Source organism: Drosophila erecta, unplaced genomic scaffold (assembly GCF_003286155.1).
Source record: "Drosophila erecta strain 14021-0224.00,06,07 unplaced genomic scaffold, DereRS2 tig00000000-arrow-pilon, whole genome shotgun sequence".
Taxonomy (NCBI): Eukaryota; Metazoa; Arthropoda; class Insecta; order Diptera; family Drosophilidae; genus Drosophila; species Drosophila erecta.
In genome coordinates, this window is record NW_020825194.1 from 10,510,706 (window position 1) to 10,530,476 (window position 19,771).

At 42.4% G+C, this 19,771-nt stretch overlaps 1 protein-coding gene across 1 annotated transcript in view; it reads right to left on the reverse strand.

Annotated features, from left to right (window-relative positions):
- Window positions 1-5,830: 5,830 nt before the first annotated feature.
- The window catches only part of LOC6555421 (mushroom body large-type Kenyon cell-specific protein 1), a 57,307-nt gene continuing 43,366 nt past the window's right edge, over window positions 5,831-19,771 (reverse strand). The window contains exons 3-6 of the mRNA XM_026984053.1: window positions 17,096-17,350; window positions 16,808-17,031; window positions 15,981-16,447; window positions 5,831-8,549 (exon numbers count right to left, since the gene is read on the reverse strand). Of these exons, the coding sequence (XP_026839854.1) occupies window positions 5,999-8,549; window positions 15,981-16,447; window positions 16,808-17,031; window positions 17,096-17,350 (3,497 nt within the window). The 3' untranslated portion in view covers window positions 5,831-5,998. The remainder of the gene's footprint in view (window positions 8,550-15,980; window positions 16,448-16,807; window positions 17,032-17,095; window positions 17,351-19,771) is intronic.

Below are 19,771 nucleotides of genomic sequence, written 5' to 3' on the forward strand. Positions count from 1 at the left end.
TTATGTGTATCTGTGTAATATAATAACAATTATGCACGCCTTACTAAACAGAAATTTTGCCTTTGCTGTTGTAAATATTAATTTAAGGTTTACAATGTATGCATTACATTTACTCTTGTGTAAATCAAATTAAGCGAAACTGTAATATGTTTATAAATTACTTATCAAATAAAACATATTTATTTTGGATTTCTTTTTTTAACGCAGAACAAATTGGTTTCACATTTTTCTTGCAGTTTTATGTTTTTTCTTCACTTTTCTGTTTCTTTTTAAAAATCTCTGCTTTTTAGTGTTTTTTGCTTTATTGCTTAATACACTTTGCTGTACTTATGGGCTATTGCTAATAATAATGCGAATTCTTGTTATTTGCTTATTGGCTTTTGTTTTCCACTAAAAAATCGTTCATTTCTTTAATTTTGCAGCAATTATCTAATGCACAAAAAAAAAATGGTTTTTCTGCTCTATTTTCTGTATTATAGTTTACCAAAAGTCTAATTTTATGAATTGTACTTACATCAGTTTGTTGTAAAAATAATGAAAAATATGCTCAAAACTTTTGCCTGGCTAAGATTTTGGTTTTCTGTGGTTCATTCTCGCTTTTATTTTTTACGCCAATTGCTTATAACTATTGAAGTTGTTGGTTTTACGGATTGATTGATTGATTAATTATGAATATTATTTTCTAGGGCTATTGTTGTTGTTGTCGTAACTGTAACTGTGTGGAATTGTGGTTGCTGTTGTTGTGTTTATAAGTTAATAATTGAAATAAAAATTGGTTTTGTTTTAGTTCATTATGTTTTTCTTCCCATTATTGATATAATGGTTTTTGCCTTTTGCAGTTCGATTTGTTGCTGCTTCTTTTTTCCGATTTGCGATTCGCGATTCCCGATTGACGATTTCCTGTTTCCGGTTCTGAGTTTGTATCTGATTCTATTGCTTGGCTATGATCGATCCTAATTAAGTGGCTATTGTATCGGTTATGTGGCTAAGAATACAAATCTGTTTTGAAGAAACATTTCTGTGTGTATCTGTGTCTGGGCATCTTGTTTAAAGTTAATTGCTGTGGCTATTTCTATTTACTTGTGGCTATTTAAGTTCTGTAGTAAGAGTAGTACTATTGTTTAATAAAATTGTGGTTGCTGCTGTTGTTGTTTGTTGGTTGTTGTTTGTTGGTTGTATTTGTGGATAGAAAAAAGAAAAGTACAATCGACTTTAGGCTGTTTGGATTTTATCTGAGCTTTGGACACGTCTAGTATCCACGTTGTATATTAGTTAGTTTCATGTAATTATATTTTCTTTTGTTTTTTTTTTTGGCTTTTAATCAATTTTTGTTTCAATTATTTTTGGGCTATTGTTGGTTGTTGGTTGTCTGTGCTGGGCTATTTTGTGGTTGTTATCACGTCTGGGCTATTGTTTCTTAGCAATTTTCGCTTGTGATCTTTGCTGATCTTGAGTTGTTGCGGTCGCTCAAGTTGAACTTAGGTGAAAAGTTTTGAGTTTTCTTTTTCTGGCTTGTGATTGTGATGTCTCGAACTGAGCAATGAGAATGTGAAGAATTTCAATTTTTGGACTGAAGCGTGCGCATAATAATGAAAAAAACCTAGGCGTAGTCTAACTGCTATTTAAAGAGTTATGTGCACTTAAAATGATTTTTGATTTTCGATCCATACGGTAGACATATGTATGCATTATTCATCCTTCTTGGCATCGGCAAAGAAAGCTTGTAAATTATATTAATCTTTAATGTTAATATATTTGTTGTTGGTTGCTTGGTTTTGTTTGAAACAATTGCACTATAGTTCAAATGATGTTGCCCATTTAAGAAGTCAATTAAAATAGGGATTAATAAGTCTAGTAATAATAAAAAAAGAGGAGAATACCATAAAAATGTTGTCTAATATGTACAAACCATAAATCGAGTCTAACAACGCGCTAAATAGTTTTAGTCCGTATAATAATAGAATAATAATAATTATAGTTACGTCTATAAAATGTTTGAAAGTAGAAGTTGATTGTTTTATGTGAAGAAAATTTTGATTTGCCTACTATTAGGTCATAACTAATAATAATTATTTTAATCGTAATCATTTATGCGCTTAACTAAACCGAAAAATAAACTCTAATTATATATATGCACTTATATTCAGCAAATTTTGATTCGCATTGAACAAATTAGATTTTATACACAAATATGAGCAATTTCATGAAGCACGCTAGAAACCCTCAATATTTTACGCTCTCAAACCATTTAAAACAATTCTATATTATGAATATATCAATTTTTTAGCTGGTTTTCCTTTCTCGCACATCGTCATTTTTTTATACAAATATTAACTATTATGTTGTAGTAAAACAAAGAATAAGTAATGTATGGGTAATCAATCTTGTTTCTCTCCGAAAAAATAAAACACGTACCTGAGCGTTTTCGCCTGTCCACCTAGAAACTAAAAGGGGGCGCAACCACGCCCCCCTCGACCAGGTGAACAAGCAAAAATTCTATACAATTCAACATTCTCAAGCTGTTACTCAATTACACTCGATTGGTTTTGTTTTTTTGTGTTTCGAACTACCACTAGGTTGACATTTCGACTTTCGACTTCTTTCCTGCAGTTACGATCTTTCGTTTAGGTCTTATCGCTGATCCTAAATTTGGTTTTCGGATTTTGGATCCGATTAGCCTGTCAAAATGAAGTAGGTCCATAGTGCGTTTCAGTACTCCAACTGCCAACCAGGTGGTTGGTTATGAAACGCACTGTACTTTGCTGTCTTTGTTTTTCTTGTAAATGGTTCTTGTCATTATCAGTTGCCTTGGAATTTGTAGCTAAACTTGCTTCGAAATATTTTCATTGTTTTAACATGTTTGATTTTTTGTTGTTTATAACGTTTGTTTCTTAAATTTGCTTATTTAAACCGTATAATTGCACTTTATCTTGTTAATTATTTTAAGTTTGATTTTCATTTTTTTTACATCAATATTTTCGTTTTTCCTTTGTTTTAGCGTTGCGAAATTGTATTTATAATTTTCCTTTGTATAATTTTGCATTATAAAAGACTTTGCATTTTTTCCATTTAATTTTGACTTGAACTGGTAAACATTATTCCAAAATATATACAACTATATATGTTCTGAACAGTACCATCGGGCTTGTCTTCTGCTTACTGTTACCTATGCTCAGTAATCAGTATTCAGTTTTCTGTTTCTGTTTCTGTTTTTGTTTTCAGTTTTGTTTTCAGTGATGTGTGCCGTAGCTTAAGAAATTCTTTTGGCCAAAAGCAGCGCTCGATTTCCTGGGCCAACTGCATTTGGCCATTTAGCTTGTGCTTGGTTTAGTTTCGTTTTATCCGATCTGTCTACAATTTCTTTAAATGGGTGTGTGTTTCTTTATCCATTGGTTTTGTCTTTTCGCATATGCTTAGCCAACGTTATTTCAGAAAATGCTCTTCAAAATTTTGGATTATTAATCACAGATAGTGTGTCTAATATATATGTATGTATATAATAAATATGTATGTATACTTCAAATATAATTAAATTAGCAATAAATACTTTTTGATTTATTTCCATCCATTCTTTATCTACTCTCGCCTATTTTTCCCATCCATTTATCCATTTTAATAAACATTTTTAATTCCTTTAGGTTCGCAGAACTCTCCGCTATTATACCAAAATTCATAATTTTTTTTACATTTTTAAGCCTTAACTTTTAATTTTGTTTCCTTTGATTTTGATTCTAAACCACAACATTTATGCACATCAAATGTAATTTTGGGATATTAGCCAATAAATACTTTTTATTCATCGCATCGTGGAAATGATAAATATATTAAATGCCTTTAAATGATTTCAATAGAATTATTAAACGCATTTCGCTTGCTATTTTCCACAATTTTCCTTGCCATACCTTTGACCTTTTCTTGTATTATAATTCGCTAAATATTTTCAAATATTTCCGACAATTTTCCCCATCTCATCTTCATTTAAATATATTGTATATCGCTTTTGTATGGTTTTTGTTTTTCTTTTGACACTTACTAGCTAGCACACAAAATATGTTTTAGGTACATTTATATAATTTTTCATCTATTTTCATTTACGCAGACATTTAGTTAGTTATTTACCCATTAGATAGAATTTCAAAGTCAAACGAAATGTAGATACGTCGAAAGGAGGGCCAAAGATTTGGATTAGGGGGGTTTAACTGTGTAAATATGTTTTGCTCTCCTGTAAAAGAGTGTGTAGAGTGTATAAGTACATTTAAATATATTTAGTTGCTCAAAATGATCATGTGTTTGGTTTGAGGTATACGCGTAGTGATGAAGACACACACATACATAAATATACAAATATATATCATATGGTATATAGTAATATAAAGTCTTTATATATTTATGCTTTTTGCTTTTGGTGGTTAGGCGCGACTGTACATGAAATGTGTGTTCTCAAAATTTGTTTTTCTTTTGTCTCTTTTTACTTTTAAGCCGAAATCTTGAAATTTGGTTTTCAAATTTCCCTTTTTAAAGCCTAAACACAGATATATATATATATTTTTGTAGTTTTTTGTTTTATTTTTTTAACACCGAAACACTTTAATTTTGATTACTTTATTTAAATATGTGTGGAATTTGTTCGAATAAAAATGATTTTGAATGCTTTGGGGTATAATATTTGTATTATTTAAGTTTTTGAATTTGTCAAAATAAAAATGTAATTTCGGGATTGATATTTCTGAAATTGTTTGGTTTTTTGCGTTTTACTCTGCGTTTGCGTTTCATTTGAATTATTATTTTGTGTGCTTGTCTCGCTTTGCTTACTAATTTATTTAATTTGTAAATGTGAAGGCAGCTTTGTTTATTGATTTCCGTTTTGTATTTTCATCATTTGAAATCATAAAAAATGTTGAATTTTTGTGGATAATTTTGTTTTGGTTTTTGATTGATGTTTTTCGGTTTGTATTTCTTTTTTTGAATTTTGCTATTTCATTGTTTCGTTCTTTGTATTGTAGAGTCTTCTATTATTATTGCTTATTTTGTTGGTTGTTGTTATTGATCGGATATTGCTGTTGTTGTTGCTTGTTGTAGTTGTAGTTGTAGTTGTTATGGTCTTTGCTGTAGTTATTGTTGTTGTAGTTGCTGTTGTTGGCTATACTCATGCTACGATGAGTAGTCTATGTCGAGGACAACTGCCTGGGGTTTTGGCCCATTTGAGCTGCGCTTCTGACTGCTCTAGAAATTTGCATACGAAAACTATGTGGAACATAAGAGTATCTTATGGAATGTGCGAAAATCGCAGCTCGAGGGCCAAAAACCTGGCCGAAACAGAAGTCGATTAAGTTGTTGGCTTGTAAGTGCTTTACTGATTTGCTGTTGGCTATATATATGTCTGCTATATATATATTTTCCCAGTGGACTGCTGTTTCTGGTCAGTAAAAAATATGCTCAACATAAAAATGCGATTCGAAACGAAATGCAAAATGAAAATGGTTCTTGGTTTTGCTCAGTATTTGTTTTGTTTTCTTTAGTTTTTGTTTTGTTTTGGTCTTAAGGTTTTAGATTTGTTTTTTGTTAGCTTTTAAGAAAGTTTGTACAAGAGAATGCCTATTTGTCGATTGTCAAAACGAAACAAAAATATACATCGTACACTCCGGGGCACAAATGTATGTTTCTTTGCTTGCGGTTTTTCTTCTTTTGTTTTTGTTTTGTTGTTTATGATTTTCTGTTGTTTTCTTTTTCCCCTATGCAGTTGATTACACATTTAACTAAGAGCTAGCGCACATTTACCACACACACATCGGTCAGCTGGCTGGCATAAATTATTATATATTTATATATATATAGATATATATATAATTCTATATAGTGATTTGTATGGTACTATCAAAAAACGTGGCTTAATTTGGTGTTTCCTTCCCTTCCCTTCCCTTCCCTCCGCCTAGAAGCTGTAGTAGTGGGCGGCCAGCGGTGGCCAGGCGAACGCCGGATTCGCGGCCATCGGCTGCTCCTATAAGTGCTCCACCTGCTCCGCCTGGTCCACCTGCTCGGCCTTGATCTGGGCCAGCTTCTCGTGCAGTATGGATGTCGTGGCATGGTGGCCCGGACTGTGGTGTCCCGCGGTGGCCGCATCCGATTCGCACTTGATGTGACTGCTGCTGCTGCCATTGAGATCCATCATTTTGTGGCTTTGCTGGCCGCCACTTTCGCCGCTCTTCAGGCTGCTGGCGTCCGTTTCCGAGTCATCGCGCGACGTCATCCGGCTGCTTCTGCCGTTCCCATTGGTCTGACCATTGCCCCCATCACCGCCACCTCCACCTCCTCCGCTCTTGTTCTTGTTGTGCGCCAGATCGCTGTTGTTGTTGTTGATGTGGCTGGCCGAGTGCTCCTCGTCGCTGCTCCCGCCGCTGTCGGCGCTCAGCCGCTCCCGCTTGATGTCCGCATAGTTGCCCATGGGACTGCCCGAACGCTTCACACTCTCACCGCTGGCACTGGAGCAGGTGGCGGCATAGTCATTGTTCCGATGGTTGGTGAACGGCGTCTTCTTCACCAGCAGCTGATCGAGCAGGGCGTGTCCATGACCATGACCATGGCCATTGCCATTGCTGCCGCTGCCGTTGCTGCCATTGCCCGCCGCACTGCCATTGCCCTCGCTCGCCTGCAGCGTCTTCCTGATGATGCCGTCGTACACATTCTCCACCATGTCCTGGGCACTCTTCATCAGGCCGTGGTGATTGGTGGCCTGGGGATTGCGCATCGCCTCCGTGATGCGATTGAAGTCCAGGCTGTAGGCATTGGTGGCGTTCGTCTGGGGCCAGAACATGTTCGGCTGAAAGGACAATTGCTGTGGACCGGCCTCAAAAAGGGGCAGTTTCAGGCCATTGGGCGTGGCAGCGGCCGCTGCTGCTGCTGCCGCCGCCGCCGCTGCAGCCGCCTGGCTGTTTTGGTTCTTGAGCGCATTGCTCAGCTTGGAGCCACCATGGGGTCCCGCCTTCAGTTTGTCCAGCTGCAGCTTGTTGGCTGGTCCGGTCAGGCCGACGAGATCCGGCTGCGGCTTGGGCTCCCGCTTGCGCGGCCGCATCAGATGCCGCTCCTTCACCTTGTACTCCAGCGTGGAATGGGGTACGCCGTAGTAGCTGCCCGCCCGATGAACCGACATTTCACCTCGCTGCACCGCCTTGACCGCCTCCACCAAGCTGTCGCGGTCGTAGTTGCGATACTTGCCCCTCTTTGGTCGCGTGCCCTTGCCCAATGCCTCCTGGGCGCTCAACTGCTGCTGCTGCTGCTGGTGGGTCAGGTGGTGAGCCGGATGGTGCTGCTGGGAGAGCAGGTTCGGCGAGGCTCCAAAACGGGAGGTGTCCGTGCCGCCAATCATCTTGGCCACCGATATGCTCGGCTTCTTGTAGCCCAGCGAGGAGGAGCCGCCATTGTTGCTGCTACAATCGCTGGCGTTCCCGTTCCTGAGACTCTCCTGGCCACTCTGCTCGTTGATCTGCCGCTGGATATTGCTGGCCATCATCTTCTGTATGCTGGACGAGGACGAGGTCAGCAAACTGTTGCCGGCGGCGTAGCCACCTTGGGCCACCGCCGCGGCCAGCATTGGCGATGCGGAGTGCGGGCTGCGATTGCTGCCGTTCCGGTGGCTGTTGCTGCTGTGGTTGCTGTTGTTGCTGATGCTGAGGCTGTTGTTGTTGTTCAGCGAATGGTGGTGACCAGCACCCAGGCTGCCCGGCGACAGGCTGCTGCTGCTGGCCGGACCGCTGACCTTGAAGGACGGAATCTTCAGTATGGGATCCTCGCTGGCGTCGTTCGGATCCAACGAGGAGTTCGTTTCCGGAGTCTCCGATTTGGGCAGGCGATGACGGTAGGCGGCCACATGTTGCTGCTGGTGCTGCTGCTGATGGTGCGGCTGATGCTGCTGCTGCTGCTGCTGTTGCAGCATCAGCGCGGCATTGCCCATGCTGCTCTCCTGACTGGCGGACAGCAGATTCAGCAGTCCCTCGTTCATCATGCCGCCACTATTGGCCACCAGCAGACCCTTGATCAAGTCGCCCACCGTTTGCGTTTCGTCCAGCTTGGGCATTGCCCCAATGCCAGCAGCCAGCATCAGAGTGTGCAGCAGGACATTGGCGTCCAGTGGAATGGAGGGCAGAGCGCCCTGGTTGGCGCTGGCACTGCCACCGGCCGGATGTCGACCCATTTTCGGTGATCCCCGATCCAGATCCTCGCCCAGATCGCTGCCATTGTGCTCGGACAGGTGGCTCAGTTTGCGCAGTTGTGCCCTTGCAAACTCCGCCGTGTACGCCGGTGTCGACGCATTGCTGTCCACTTCCGCCTCTGCATCATCGTTGGAGTCCTCGAGCTCGTCGCCATCATGGTCCTGCTCCTGGTCCTGGTTTTTCATCTTGTACAGCCGGTTGTCCAGTATGGAGCGTGGCTCATGGTGCTTGCTAGTCGCCTTCCGTTGATCCAGCTTATTGGCCACCACGTCCTGCAGCGCCCGGCTCAGATCCTCTTCACTGTACGCCCTCCTGCCCGACGACGTGGGCGTGGCACAGGCTCTGCAATTGGGGAAAAAATTTAGTTTTCAGTGCTTATCAATGGGAGTTTATCAAAGGAGCAAACCTCGCTCGTAAAATATACTTTTAAACCTAAATATGATATAAAAATATACTATTATCTTTTATAAATGCTTATCTACGTACTGGTGGTATTTCGTAATATCTGACTAAACTCAAGTATGCCCAAGCTCAGGATGATTGGTTTACTGCGAGTTCGTAGATGTCACATTCTGCTTTACAACCACTCAGGTGTTGCGATAAGATTGTGTGTTTCTGTCAATTCATTTCGGATTTCCCCTAAAATATACGACGAAGGCACCTTCGACACACAACACCCCGCACCCGCCCGCCAAAAAGTCAGCAAGTCAATCAACTTTTTATCTCCCGGCAATTTTTGTCAGTGGCTTCGGGCTTCGAGGGTAATATTTTTTGGCAGCACCATCAAAGAACTTGACAGCCACTTCCCATTTTGGCTTAGTAGAAAGCACTCCTTTTTTGGCACTCACCCACACACACACACACACATACTTGCTTACTAACACAGAGACACGGGCACTCGAGAGGACTGACAATGAGTGCTTCTTAAATGTCTGCAGCAGGCGAGGAGGAAAAGACGAGACTGGTGTCAAAGGCAAAGCCAAGGATGCTATACAATCTTTTCTTCTTTTTTTATTCCCCATTTTGGTGGCCATTCATTTTTTTTTCGGGAAAAGACAAAAGATGACAAGGCAGGGGAGTGGAGATCGGTGGGCGCTGGAGTTTGGGACCAAATATGTTTTTGAAGTTCATTAGACGAATACCAAAAAACAAAAAAAACCCCAAAGAAGACATTCTCCAGAAAAAGAAAAAAAGCATAAACATTTTTCACTTAATACCAGCGCGAGCGTGAGTCCAAGCGCATTTCCTTCTGCTCCCACTAACTCATCAGGAAGCGGCAACTTTTGTTTTCCGACAGCAACAACAAGGGTGCACTGCGCAAAAATGATGATTCATATACGTAGAAATCTTTCCATTGGATTTTATAATTGAATTTTTGAACTATTAAAGATTTGAGTTAGCAAAGAATTTATATTTACCAATAGTTGCACTATATGATGTTTTATAATTGAAACTTTGCTTATCAAGGGATTGACAAGTATTTTTCAATAACTTAATGACCACTTTCCTTAATTTTTGTGAAAATAAAAGTTATCTTTCCCTATTTTGGTCCTTATTTTAATTAAAATAGGAAAATAGGAAATTTTAAGGAAAATATAAATATATTTATCTTGTATAGATAAAAAACATTTCATTAAATATTCCCACATATACGGTGTTATAAAAATTTAAATATTCATGAAATGAAAAATTATTTCAGTGTATATTTTGGCTTTTCTGAAATCCCCTGGCAAGCTGTAATTTTCTGCGAGTGGCGAAGCTGCACGAAAAATTTCTTTTCTTTATGCGCAACCAGAAACGAGACGAGCTCGAGACCCTTTCTTGCCTCTCCTTTTTTTCGTGGGCGGCTGGGGACATTGCACCGGCAGGGCAGGGGGCGTGGCAGGGGGCCATAAGGTGCAGCGGGTGGGGGAGGGGGTGTTGTTGGCAGAACGCACAGCTTCTTTGGCGCCCTTCGCTGAGGGCTGTGGCACAACAGGAGGCGGCCCTGGCAAAAGTTGATGGCAAAGTCATAGGAACTTTTTTCGCTTTTTTCCAAAAGCCACCCCGCCCTCTCCGCCCTACGCCCATTTGTTTCGGAGTCCTTGCGCGTCTGGAAAATGTCTGAAAATTGTGCAGACAACATACAAAAAAAAACGAGAGAAGAAGAAAAATGCAGGCTAGAGGAAGAACAAGAAAAGCGGCAGCAGGTGGCAGTGAATGTTAAACTGTATGATAGCTGATGGTTTTTTTTTTTGGTGAGAGGGGATGGCGGGGAATGGGGGATGGGTGGCAGGTGGGCGGGTCAGGGGCGGGTTAAAAGGGGGCGGCTGACCGTAAGTGGATTGGGCTGTGGGCGGTGGCATCATCATTAATGGCGACAGTTTTTCGCATTTTTGCTCATTTTGCATATACAAAATAATTTACCAAAAAAAAAAAAAGCGGAGAAGAGGAAAGGCGAAAAAAATTTGCATAATTGCGCAGAACCAAAAAAACAAGGGCGAGGGGAGTGGGTGGAGGGGGCTGGGGCGTCGGGATTCCCCCACAAAAACGCAAAAAGGATGGCGCGCGCGAAAAATAAATGAAAAATGTCATTTCAATGTCGTTTGGATTTTTTCGTTGGTGTCGTTTACCTTTTGGCTGCACTTCAATTGCAATTTGCCATTGCAACAGCCGTCGCTGCCGCAGTCGACGTCGCAGTCGCAGTCACAGTTCGCAGTCGACGTCGCTGCCGCTGCTGTTGCAGTTGCAGCTGCATTTGTTGTACAACATGCATGCATTTGTTGCCGCCTTTGTTGTTCTTGCCGCGCTGCACACGCATGTGGAGAGCATTCATTTGCACCCGAAAAAATACAGCAAAAAAAGGGAGATCCCCAAACCCTTTTTGCCATGCACTTTTTTGTTGCCTCTTTTCCGTTGGCGTTGCAATTTTTCTGACATTTTGTTTTAATTTGTGGCAGCGCCAGCAAAAGGGTTGATTTTTTTTTTTATTATTTTCACCCGTGTGTGTGCGTGTGTGCCGCTCTTTTTGTTGTTGCAATTTTGACGCAACTGAAATGCATTTTTTTCGCCATTGTTGTTATGCGCATATTGCATTTTTGTCGGTTCATCCCACACCTTTTGTGGGTTTTCGGTCATACGTACATAAGTTAACATAAAAAGCACCCGCCCACTTAGCACAGCCCCTATAAATGTTGGTTATAACTTTCGGCTTATTCGGCAAAGAGAGTGCTTTTTTGCGGGCCTTAACAACAATTATATTTGGCTAGGTAATTGTGAAAACACGTTAATTGCGGTGAGATTCCGAGGCACTGGTCAAGCCTATTGTCAGTTGGAATTGAGGCGGAAAATAACACGCTTTCATCAATTATATCAACTGATCTGAGAAATTTATAATCAGTTATATGCGCGCTATAAAGAAATTCTCGTATTATATCTTGAATTTATTTGTGAGCTTCCATTTAATCAAGTAGTTTGCATATTGATTTAAAAAATTCAGATAAGCTTTGATTATTGACTTGACTTTTGCGGTGAAGAACCAACCGTTTTTGCATTGTTTGCTGAACACGAATTGCGCCAAAAACTATGCCACACTTTTTTTTTAAAGCCTAAACTACTTTTAGCGAATTCAATCTTACCAATTGGATACCAATCATATGTGTTATCCATAAGCATTTAAAATGCTATTCACCCATAAGATATTTTGAAACTATAAGCTGCAGATTGAATTTTTTGGCATTTTTCAGCCGTTTTAATGTTTTGAGTATCTCGATTTGGTTGCGTGCTTGGTGGCCGCGAAAATGTGCCAGGGACGTAGGGGGCAATGGAATGTGGGGTTAATGGTTAGTGGACGGCGGGGGGTGGAGAGGGGGGGGGGGAGGGTGGCAGGAAGCCGCTGCCGCTGGCTCCGACGGGCGCACAATGCCGTCAACTGTCCCCCGTTCCAAGCTGCACGAATCGAGCGTGTGTGTGTGTGTGTGTGCGTGTGTGTGTTGACAACGTCGAATGCAATTTTGTTAAAAATGCATTAAGTGCATGTGTGTGTGTGTGTGTGTGTGTGGGTATGAATGCAATTGCATGTTTGTTTTTGTTGCCAATGCAGTCCGCCCCACAGCGCCTACACTTGATGCGTGCGCAGCGAAGCCACCACCCCCTACTTGCAGCCCTACACCACCCACCCCCTCCCTCACACAACCACACACACACACACACACTTGTGCATACATCAACCCATACAAGAGCTCAACCCCACATACACGCACACAAATACACATTCAGTGCAGTTGCATTTTTTCGGAAGATATGCACTCATTTTTTTTCGACGCTGTTGCCGACGTCGACGTCGCTGCAGCTGCATTTTTGTATGCACTTACTTCGTTTTTGTTTCTATCCCGCTCACTCACGCATATAACGGCAATCAGGCGGGCTAAAAAAAGAGGTTTTAAGGACCTTGTAATACCCTGCTTAGCCAAAAAAATACGTAACTATTCATCAGCTGATTAAATTGGTAGTTGCATACTTGCTAACATAATGATAGGGACTTAGAATACCCTGTATATACTGCACTTACTAAGTTATGAATTTGATTTCTAATTAAGTCTATGTTTGCTGTCTTACTGCCCTTGTTTCGATATTATATCACTATTGTTACATTTTTATGAGATAATCTTTTGGTTCGTACGGTCAAGTGGGTCAATATAAGTAAGGGGTGCAGAGCAATCGAGCATTCCCCATTTGCAGCACCACCCAACACTTATTGAAATGACAAAAATATGGCAAAAAATGGGGTAAATGAGAGTGGTGATGGAAAAGAGCAGGGAAAATAAAATAATGAAACCGAGCGAGATCCATGAAAGCGTTAAAAAATTGCTGCCCTGCAACAATAACAATCGCAATGGCCAGTGCACGCATTAACCTTTTGTTGCTGCTGCTGCTCCTGTTGTTGTTGTTGTTGTACCTTATATATTTCGCTCATTTTTTTGTGCACTTTTTGTTGCTGTGTGTATTTTTTGGGGCCAAATGCAGCCGACTGCGCTGCCGGCGTCAGCGTCATCGTCGTCACTCTTTGCCAGTTATTACGTTCGCAATCTCTCTCGGGTACTTTTTTTTCGGTGTTTCGGTGTGTGCGTGGGGAGAATTTTTCGTAAACGAAAAATAATGAATATATACCCAGCGACAATCCCAGCTAACCACCCCCTCCCTCCACCCCCCTGGGTGCCATGCCCCCATCCATAAACCGCCGAAAGTGCATAGAAAAAAGTAGCAAAGAAGAACGACCAAAAGTACGAAAAACACTGCCACTCATACACGGGGAGAAAAACTAGACTGCCTATGTAACGCTTCAAATGTTTGGTTTCCTTGTGTTGTTTGCTACATACTTAACCATATCATTATTTTATTGCCTGTATAAATATTTAATTTTAATTTATTTGCCTGCAGTTAAACCTTTTTTTGGTTGCAATGCCATTAAAGTCTGGCAATAATTGTTATTACGGTATCTAAAACATCTATGCAAAAAACATGATTTCGATCTTGAATGAGCAATGTTACATATTGAAATATTTCGAGATTAAATGGATTTGAAATATACCTGAAACAACTATTTGATAAACGAAACCCCCTAATTGAGTAATTACATTCAGGACTATGTATCTTTCCAGTGCTGACACACACACAGAGAAAAAAACACACACATAGAGAAAGTAAAACGCAGCCTGCAAAAAAAGCGATCGATATGATGCACTCATTTTTGTCTGCTGCGCTGGGCGACGTCGGCGTCGCTGCCTCAGCTGCCCCAACTGCAGCTTCTGATGCTTCTGCTGCTTGGAGGAGCGACGCCGTCTCATCATCGTCCTCGGCATCAGCAGCCGGCAAAAAAATCTGTAATAATAAACGCTTGACGAAAAAAGGAAAAACTCCAAAAATTGCAGCGTCAGTGGCTTTTGTGCTTCAAGTGGTTTGATGGTCTGAGTGGGCGGCTGGCTGGGGGCGATTGCTTGGAGGGGGCGGGGCTGTGGGGCTGTGGGTCTGTGCTGCTTGGGTCTCGGTCATCTGCTTGGCGCCCATTGATGAACACTTGGTTCGATCGCTTTCTACTGGCCTTATCACAAGCCGAGAAAGGCGGGAGAAACTATAAAGCAAACTGGGGGCATCAATAAAGTTCTCAAAGGGTAAATAAGATCACTAAAGAGCCTGCAAAATAATTCTGGAAAATGAAACCAAAAATTGATAACTCATTTAATAACTTGTGGGAAAATCTCGTAGGAGCCTGACGCTTTTTGCCTTTTGGTTTTCCCGACTTTTCCTCGTTGCCTTTGCTTGGTTTTATCTGACTTGCCATGTTCCCATCGCTCCTGTTTTACACATCCTGTAACCCCCTTGTGTACTCATGGTTTTTTGTACATTTTTTTGACACATCCTTCTTGCGTTTTTTGTTTTTTTGTGTGACAATTAAAATAGGTGTACGAGATGGTGCATGGCGACGATGGCGGCTGCTAACAAACACTTGGCCATGCTTTAGACAATAGACGAGGACTCGTGCTTTGCGGCTCAAGTGGCAGCCGCCATCGTTGCCACAGTCGCCGGTGCAGCAGCAGGAGCAGCGAGGGGAGTGAACCAAGCCAGCCCAAACCAGCCCAAACCATAGCCAGAAAACCATAACCAGAACCGCAAACAACGAAAAAATGCCACCGAAAAAAGTAATGACAAAAATTGCTGGGAAGTGCTGCGAAATTATGCACACGCTCTGTCGTCTGAAGAGCACACCTACACCTATACACCTATACACCTAAGCCCAAAGTAATAATAAAAGGTGCTGCTCAACATTTTAGAGTAATTAAAAATATAGCAGGTAACAAAAAAGTTGAAAAAAAACAACGAAAAGCGAATTGAAAAAAAGATTGCGGAGATGAAGGAGTTAAGATGCAGCCGCACAAAACGGAATACATAAATCCAGCATTCTTCTTTCTGCTAACGTATATAATCTTACTCTTTTTTATTTTTGGAGATTTCATGCAAATTTATGCAGCCCACCTGCCTTGCGCTGGTAATTAAGCGTGGCTGCAACGGGGCGTATGTGTAATTTTCGGCATCGTTTCATAAACCACACTCGCACACACACACGCATGGGCAGTGGTATAATTGCACAATTTTTTACATAGGCCCACAACAATAAAGCTTCAGCTGCCACAGCATCACCAAGTGCGCCTGTGTGTGTGTGTGGGTGTGGGTGGGGTTGCCCCGTTAAGTATGCTACAGTAAGTGCAGTGTCAGAGGCGGCAGGGCAGCGCCCAAAGTGCAATTATCTCATGTATTGTCTGGCACACGATTCGGTGTTTTTTTCCGGTTTTTTTCGGTGAGCATCATACCCTTCGATGATGCTGAGGTAATTTCATTCTTCTGCTTCACTTTGTGCATATAATAGGTTTTGATTTGGCAAAATCCCACATATTCTTTGTGCTTAGTGAAAGAATGTGATTAGAAATATAAGCTAAGGAAATCTTTAAAGCAGTTATCTTTACTTCTAAAAAGAGGAATGAACTTGAACAGTGGTAAAGAGCATTGCACATTCGTTCAGCGCCCAACAAATTGTATAATTTCCACCTTTTTTCTCTTTTGGGTATTACATGAATTTCCTTTTTTTGTATGTACTTTGCTGGGGGTTTTTGAATTTTTTTTTTGGCGTTTGCGCAGATTGCCAGATTTATATTGAATACATGCTTATACATAGGTGTTTATGTGCTGCAACTCCCCCGCCCGCAAGAGCGGAAGGGGTAACCCCAATTCGGCACTCACCTGACGGACTTCACATCGCCGCTAATCGATGAGTTCGGCGATGGTTTGCTGCTAAGATCGAGCGGTGCATCCGCACTGGGACTGGGCGTATCTTTCAGTGCGGGACTGATTGCGGCGGCAGATACTTCTGAGGTAGTTGGCGTTACCGCGCTGGCGATCTGTTGCTGTTGCTGCTGTTGCTGTTGCTGCTGCTGCTGCTGCTGCTGCCAGTTGATCAGATTGAAGTCGGCCAGCAGTGAGAACTGCGCCAGCTGGGCGGCCATCGCGTCCATCGATGTCATTTTGGCTGCCCGCTGGGTCAGCAGCTTGTAGAGTTCGAGGGAGTTGGCGGGTGTTGCCGCTGCTGGTGTCGCTCTTGCAGTTGCAGCAGCAATGTGGCGTGCCCTGTTGCCACTGCTACTGTTGTTGTTGCCGCTGCTGCTGCTGTGGTGGGGCAGTGATGCGCTCGAGTTGCTGTCACTGTCGTGCTGCGCGGACAAAGTTGCGGGTTAATAAAAGTTCGAGGCACTCGGAGAAAATGTCAGCCAAATTATACGATCAAAATAGAGAGTCAAAGAGGAAACAGTTGACTTATTTAAAATGTTACTTTAGTCCACTGATTTTCATTGAAAACTATTTTTTAATTCAGCAGTATTATTTGAAATATATTAATCAAAATATATATATCAGTAATTGCATTATTTTAATAAAATTTAATTTAAATTGAAAATTCCTCGATAAATAAACATATATATTAAAATGGAATTTTTTTAGAAATTTGGATACATTTTCCAAAAGCGGCTGTATTTTTGCTTGTGTTACGAGCAGCTTGAGGGATTTCGACCCACCTGATGAATGTGGCTATTACTAGTGCTACTACTAGTGGCAGTTGCTGCTGACTCGGCCACCAACTCGCCCTGGGCGTTAACCGTTAGCAGGCGACCGTTAACACAGAAGTTGCACTTGGCCGACGGTCTCCAATCGATGGGTTCTGGCGGTGGTGATGGTGTACTGGTGGTGGTTGCTCCCGGTGTTGGTGTACGTGATGAATCGTGTGATGTTTGGTTGTTCTCTGCAGATGCATATAAGCATAGGATAAGTAATCTTTTTGCGAATTGCATGAATGCTCTACCCACCAGAAGAATCTTCTTCCAGCAGACTCTGGCTGCCGTTGTGGTGCTGCTCCAGACGGTGGTTCTGTGTCTTACAGTGGTTGGGATTGCTCTGGCTGATCTCCTTGCTGCTGTGGTTGTATTGCGGTGGCTCGTCCTCGGAACCGGCTATTGCTATGGGCTGTTGCTCCTCTAAATTCAAGTGGCTGCTCGTCAGTTGCTCTTGATATTGTTTCCATTGCCTGCGACCCATAAATTCTTCAGCAACGCGTTCTAGGGCTGCAAATGTAAAGAAGATAATTTATTGAAATCCACTGAAAACATATTTGTTCTTTTTTACTAAGGCTAAGCTCCAGTACATTAATTATTCAGAAAAGTTCCCGAGCAGTTGAAGAATGCTACGCCAGTTGCATGGCTTAATAAACTATAATTTGCCTAGTGGTGGCAATTAATAAACCACTCTTTTTCTTCTTCAGTTGACCCAAACCCTATTTCAGTGCAGCTCCTGGGAATTTTAGCAGACAGAAATTACTTAATTGAAATGCAATGCCACTAAGTATAGGAGAAAAATGCATGAAGAAAAAACGCTGAAACGAAAAAGAAATGCTAAATTGTGACGGTTGCACTATACTTAGAGGGGGCACACGCTGCGTATGCGTAATTATTGAATACGAAATGTTTGCGAGTGGAAAATTGATAGATTTGTATGTTTGCATTGTGGCTTCATTACCCGGCCTTTGCAACCGTCTTGGCCAGCCAGAGAACTCTAATTGCCGCACAAAAGTTATGCAATTTAATGCAAAATGCATTTGGCCACGGAGTGCGAGAATATGTGGTTTTGGAGCCTAACCCCACCACTTGAAGGGGCAGGCATGCGTGGCTCAAAAGCAAAACTTTTCCACATATGGCAAAAGGCTACGCGTCAACTCACACGAAATGCGAATTAAAGGAGGGCCGGCCGAAGAAAAATTATGTATATATATAGCAGACCAAAATGTTTAAATACACATACATATGTGCATGAAAGACATTGGATCGGTGATATCAGCGGCATTTTGTAGCGTTTTACTGCCAAAAAAAGTGGTAGTTAAATAGCCCAGGCTTCTAATCCCAACCGGAAGTTGCAAAGAAGGTGCGTGCACAAATTCTAGCACCCCATGTCCTTGTCGCTCTTCCCATCGTCCTGGTTGCTCACAAATGCGTGTGTTCGGTGCGTGCGTTTGGGGAATGCAACTTGGGGCTGAAGTGGAGCAGTTGCAAGATTGGGCATGGGGAAGCCTGGCCAACTTCTGCTGCTGCTGCTCATTCCGGCGCAAAAGTGGAGCGGCATGTTCAAACTTTTCGCAGTGTAAAAATTGCATTGCTTTCCCAGCTGCAGCGGCAACTGCAGTTTTTTAAGCGCTCAAATAAACAGGGTCGTCGTCGCCATCGTCGTCGTTGTTTTAGCGCTTCGGGGGTTGCGACGTCAACGTTGCGCCACCGCCATCCCGCCATCCCGCCACCCTTTTCCTCGCCACTTTCCACCTGCCGCACGCACCGAAAAAAGGCGAAAAAACGAGGTGAATGCACGCACGGGACGTACAAAACTCAAACTTTAAAATGCAACCAGTCCACAGACACACGCCTGCATTTTGTCGTTAAAAAATGCAGAGTGCACGACAAGGGATCTGCACGATACGTAAATGCTCTTCAGCTAAAGGGACCCTAATGGATTTGAGGTTGATTGTAACAGCTGTTATCAGATTAACTGGCAACTAGCATTTCGTAGCTTAGTTAATTTGTCAAACTTGCAGTTTTTCCCGTCGCAAAGGCAGTGGCAAATTCTTAAGATCCCTCGAAACCTTTTTATTTCTAAGACAAATGGATTTTTAACGTTATTTACATAAACCTTTGGGCTTTCCCAGCTATTCCAGAACCACGTCCCACCAATCAATAGATTTGCTCCAATTAGTTGGGCTTATCCACTCCCTCCTCGTTAAATATCTGTAATTCCCATTCATTACAAACCGAGCTACAAATTGCAGTCGGCCAGCTGCGGACGCAGGGTGCGTGTGCTTTTTAGCGAGGGAAGCCTACGCACAGGCAAAAGCCAGGGGTTCCTCAGCTGGTGCCTCTCCTTCTTCTGCCAGATGCACACACACACACACGCACACACACGTTGCACGCACGCAATGCACTCACGCACACAGCCAGTGTCTGGCGTGTTTTGTCTCTGGCTGCAGGAGTGTGCGTGTGTTTTGTGCATGTGGTCGGGGCGACACACATTGCGTATGAAGATGACGACGTCGACGGCCGCAAGGCGGGATTTCAATGCTGTTTTGGGCTTGGGTTTGGGTTCGGGCTTGGGCTTGGGTACGGGTTATGTTTCAGTTGCTGGTGCTCCTGGTTATGGGCAGGGGTTTCAGGTTCTGGTGGTGCCAGCGCCATCATTGCTGTCTGCCCGCGTTCACATTATGCCAAGCAAGCGGCGCCCGAATGTATGCTAAATAGAATTCTTCGCCAGGCGCGAATTACAGTGGCACCTCGAAAAGAGGTGCAAACTCTCTATCATCTTTAGCAGCGAGCATAAGTTCTTTCAGCTGCACCTAAAAGTATGCTAGCAAATTTGTGGTTTTAGAGCACTGCATACTTGTAGCCACCTACAAAATTGATAATGCTTCCATTTCAGCTCTTAATTGCTAAGCCCCATGGGTTCGCGTT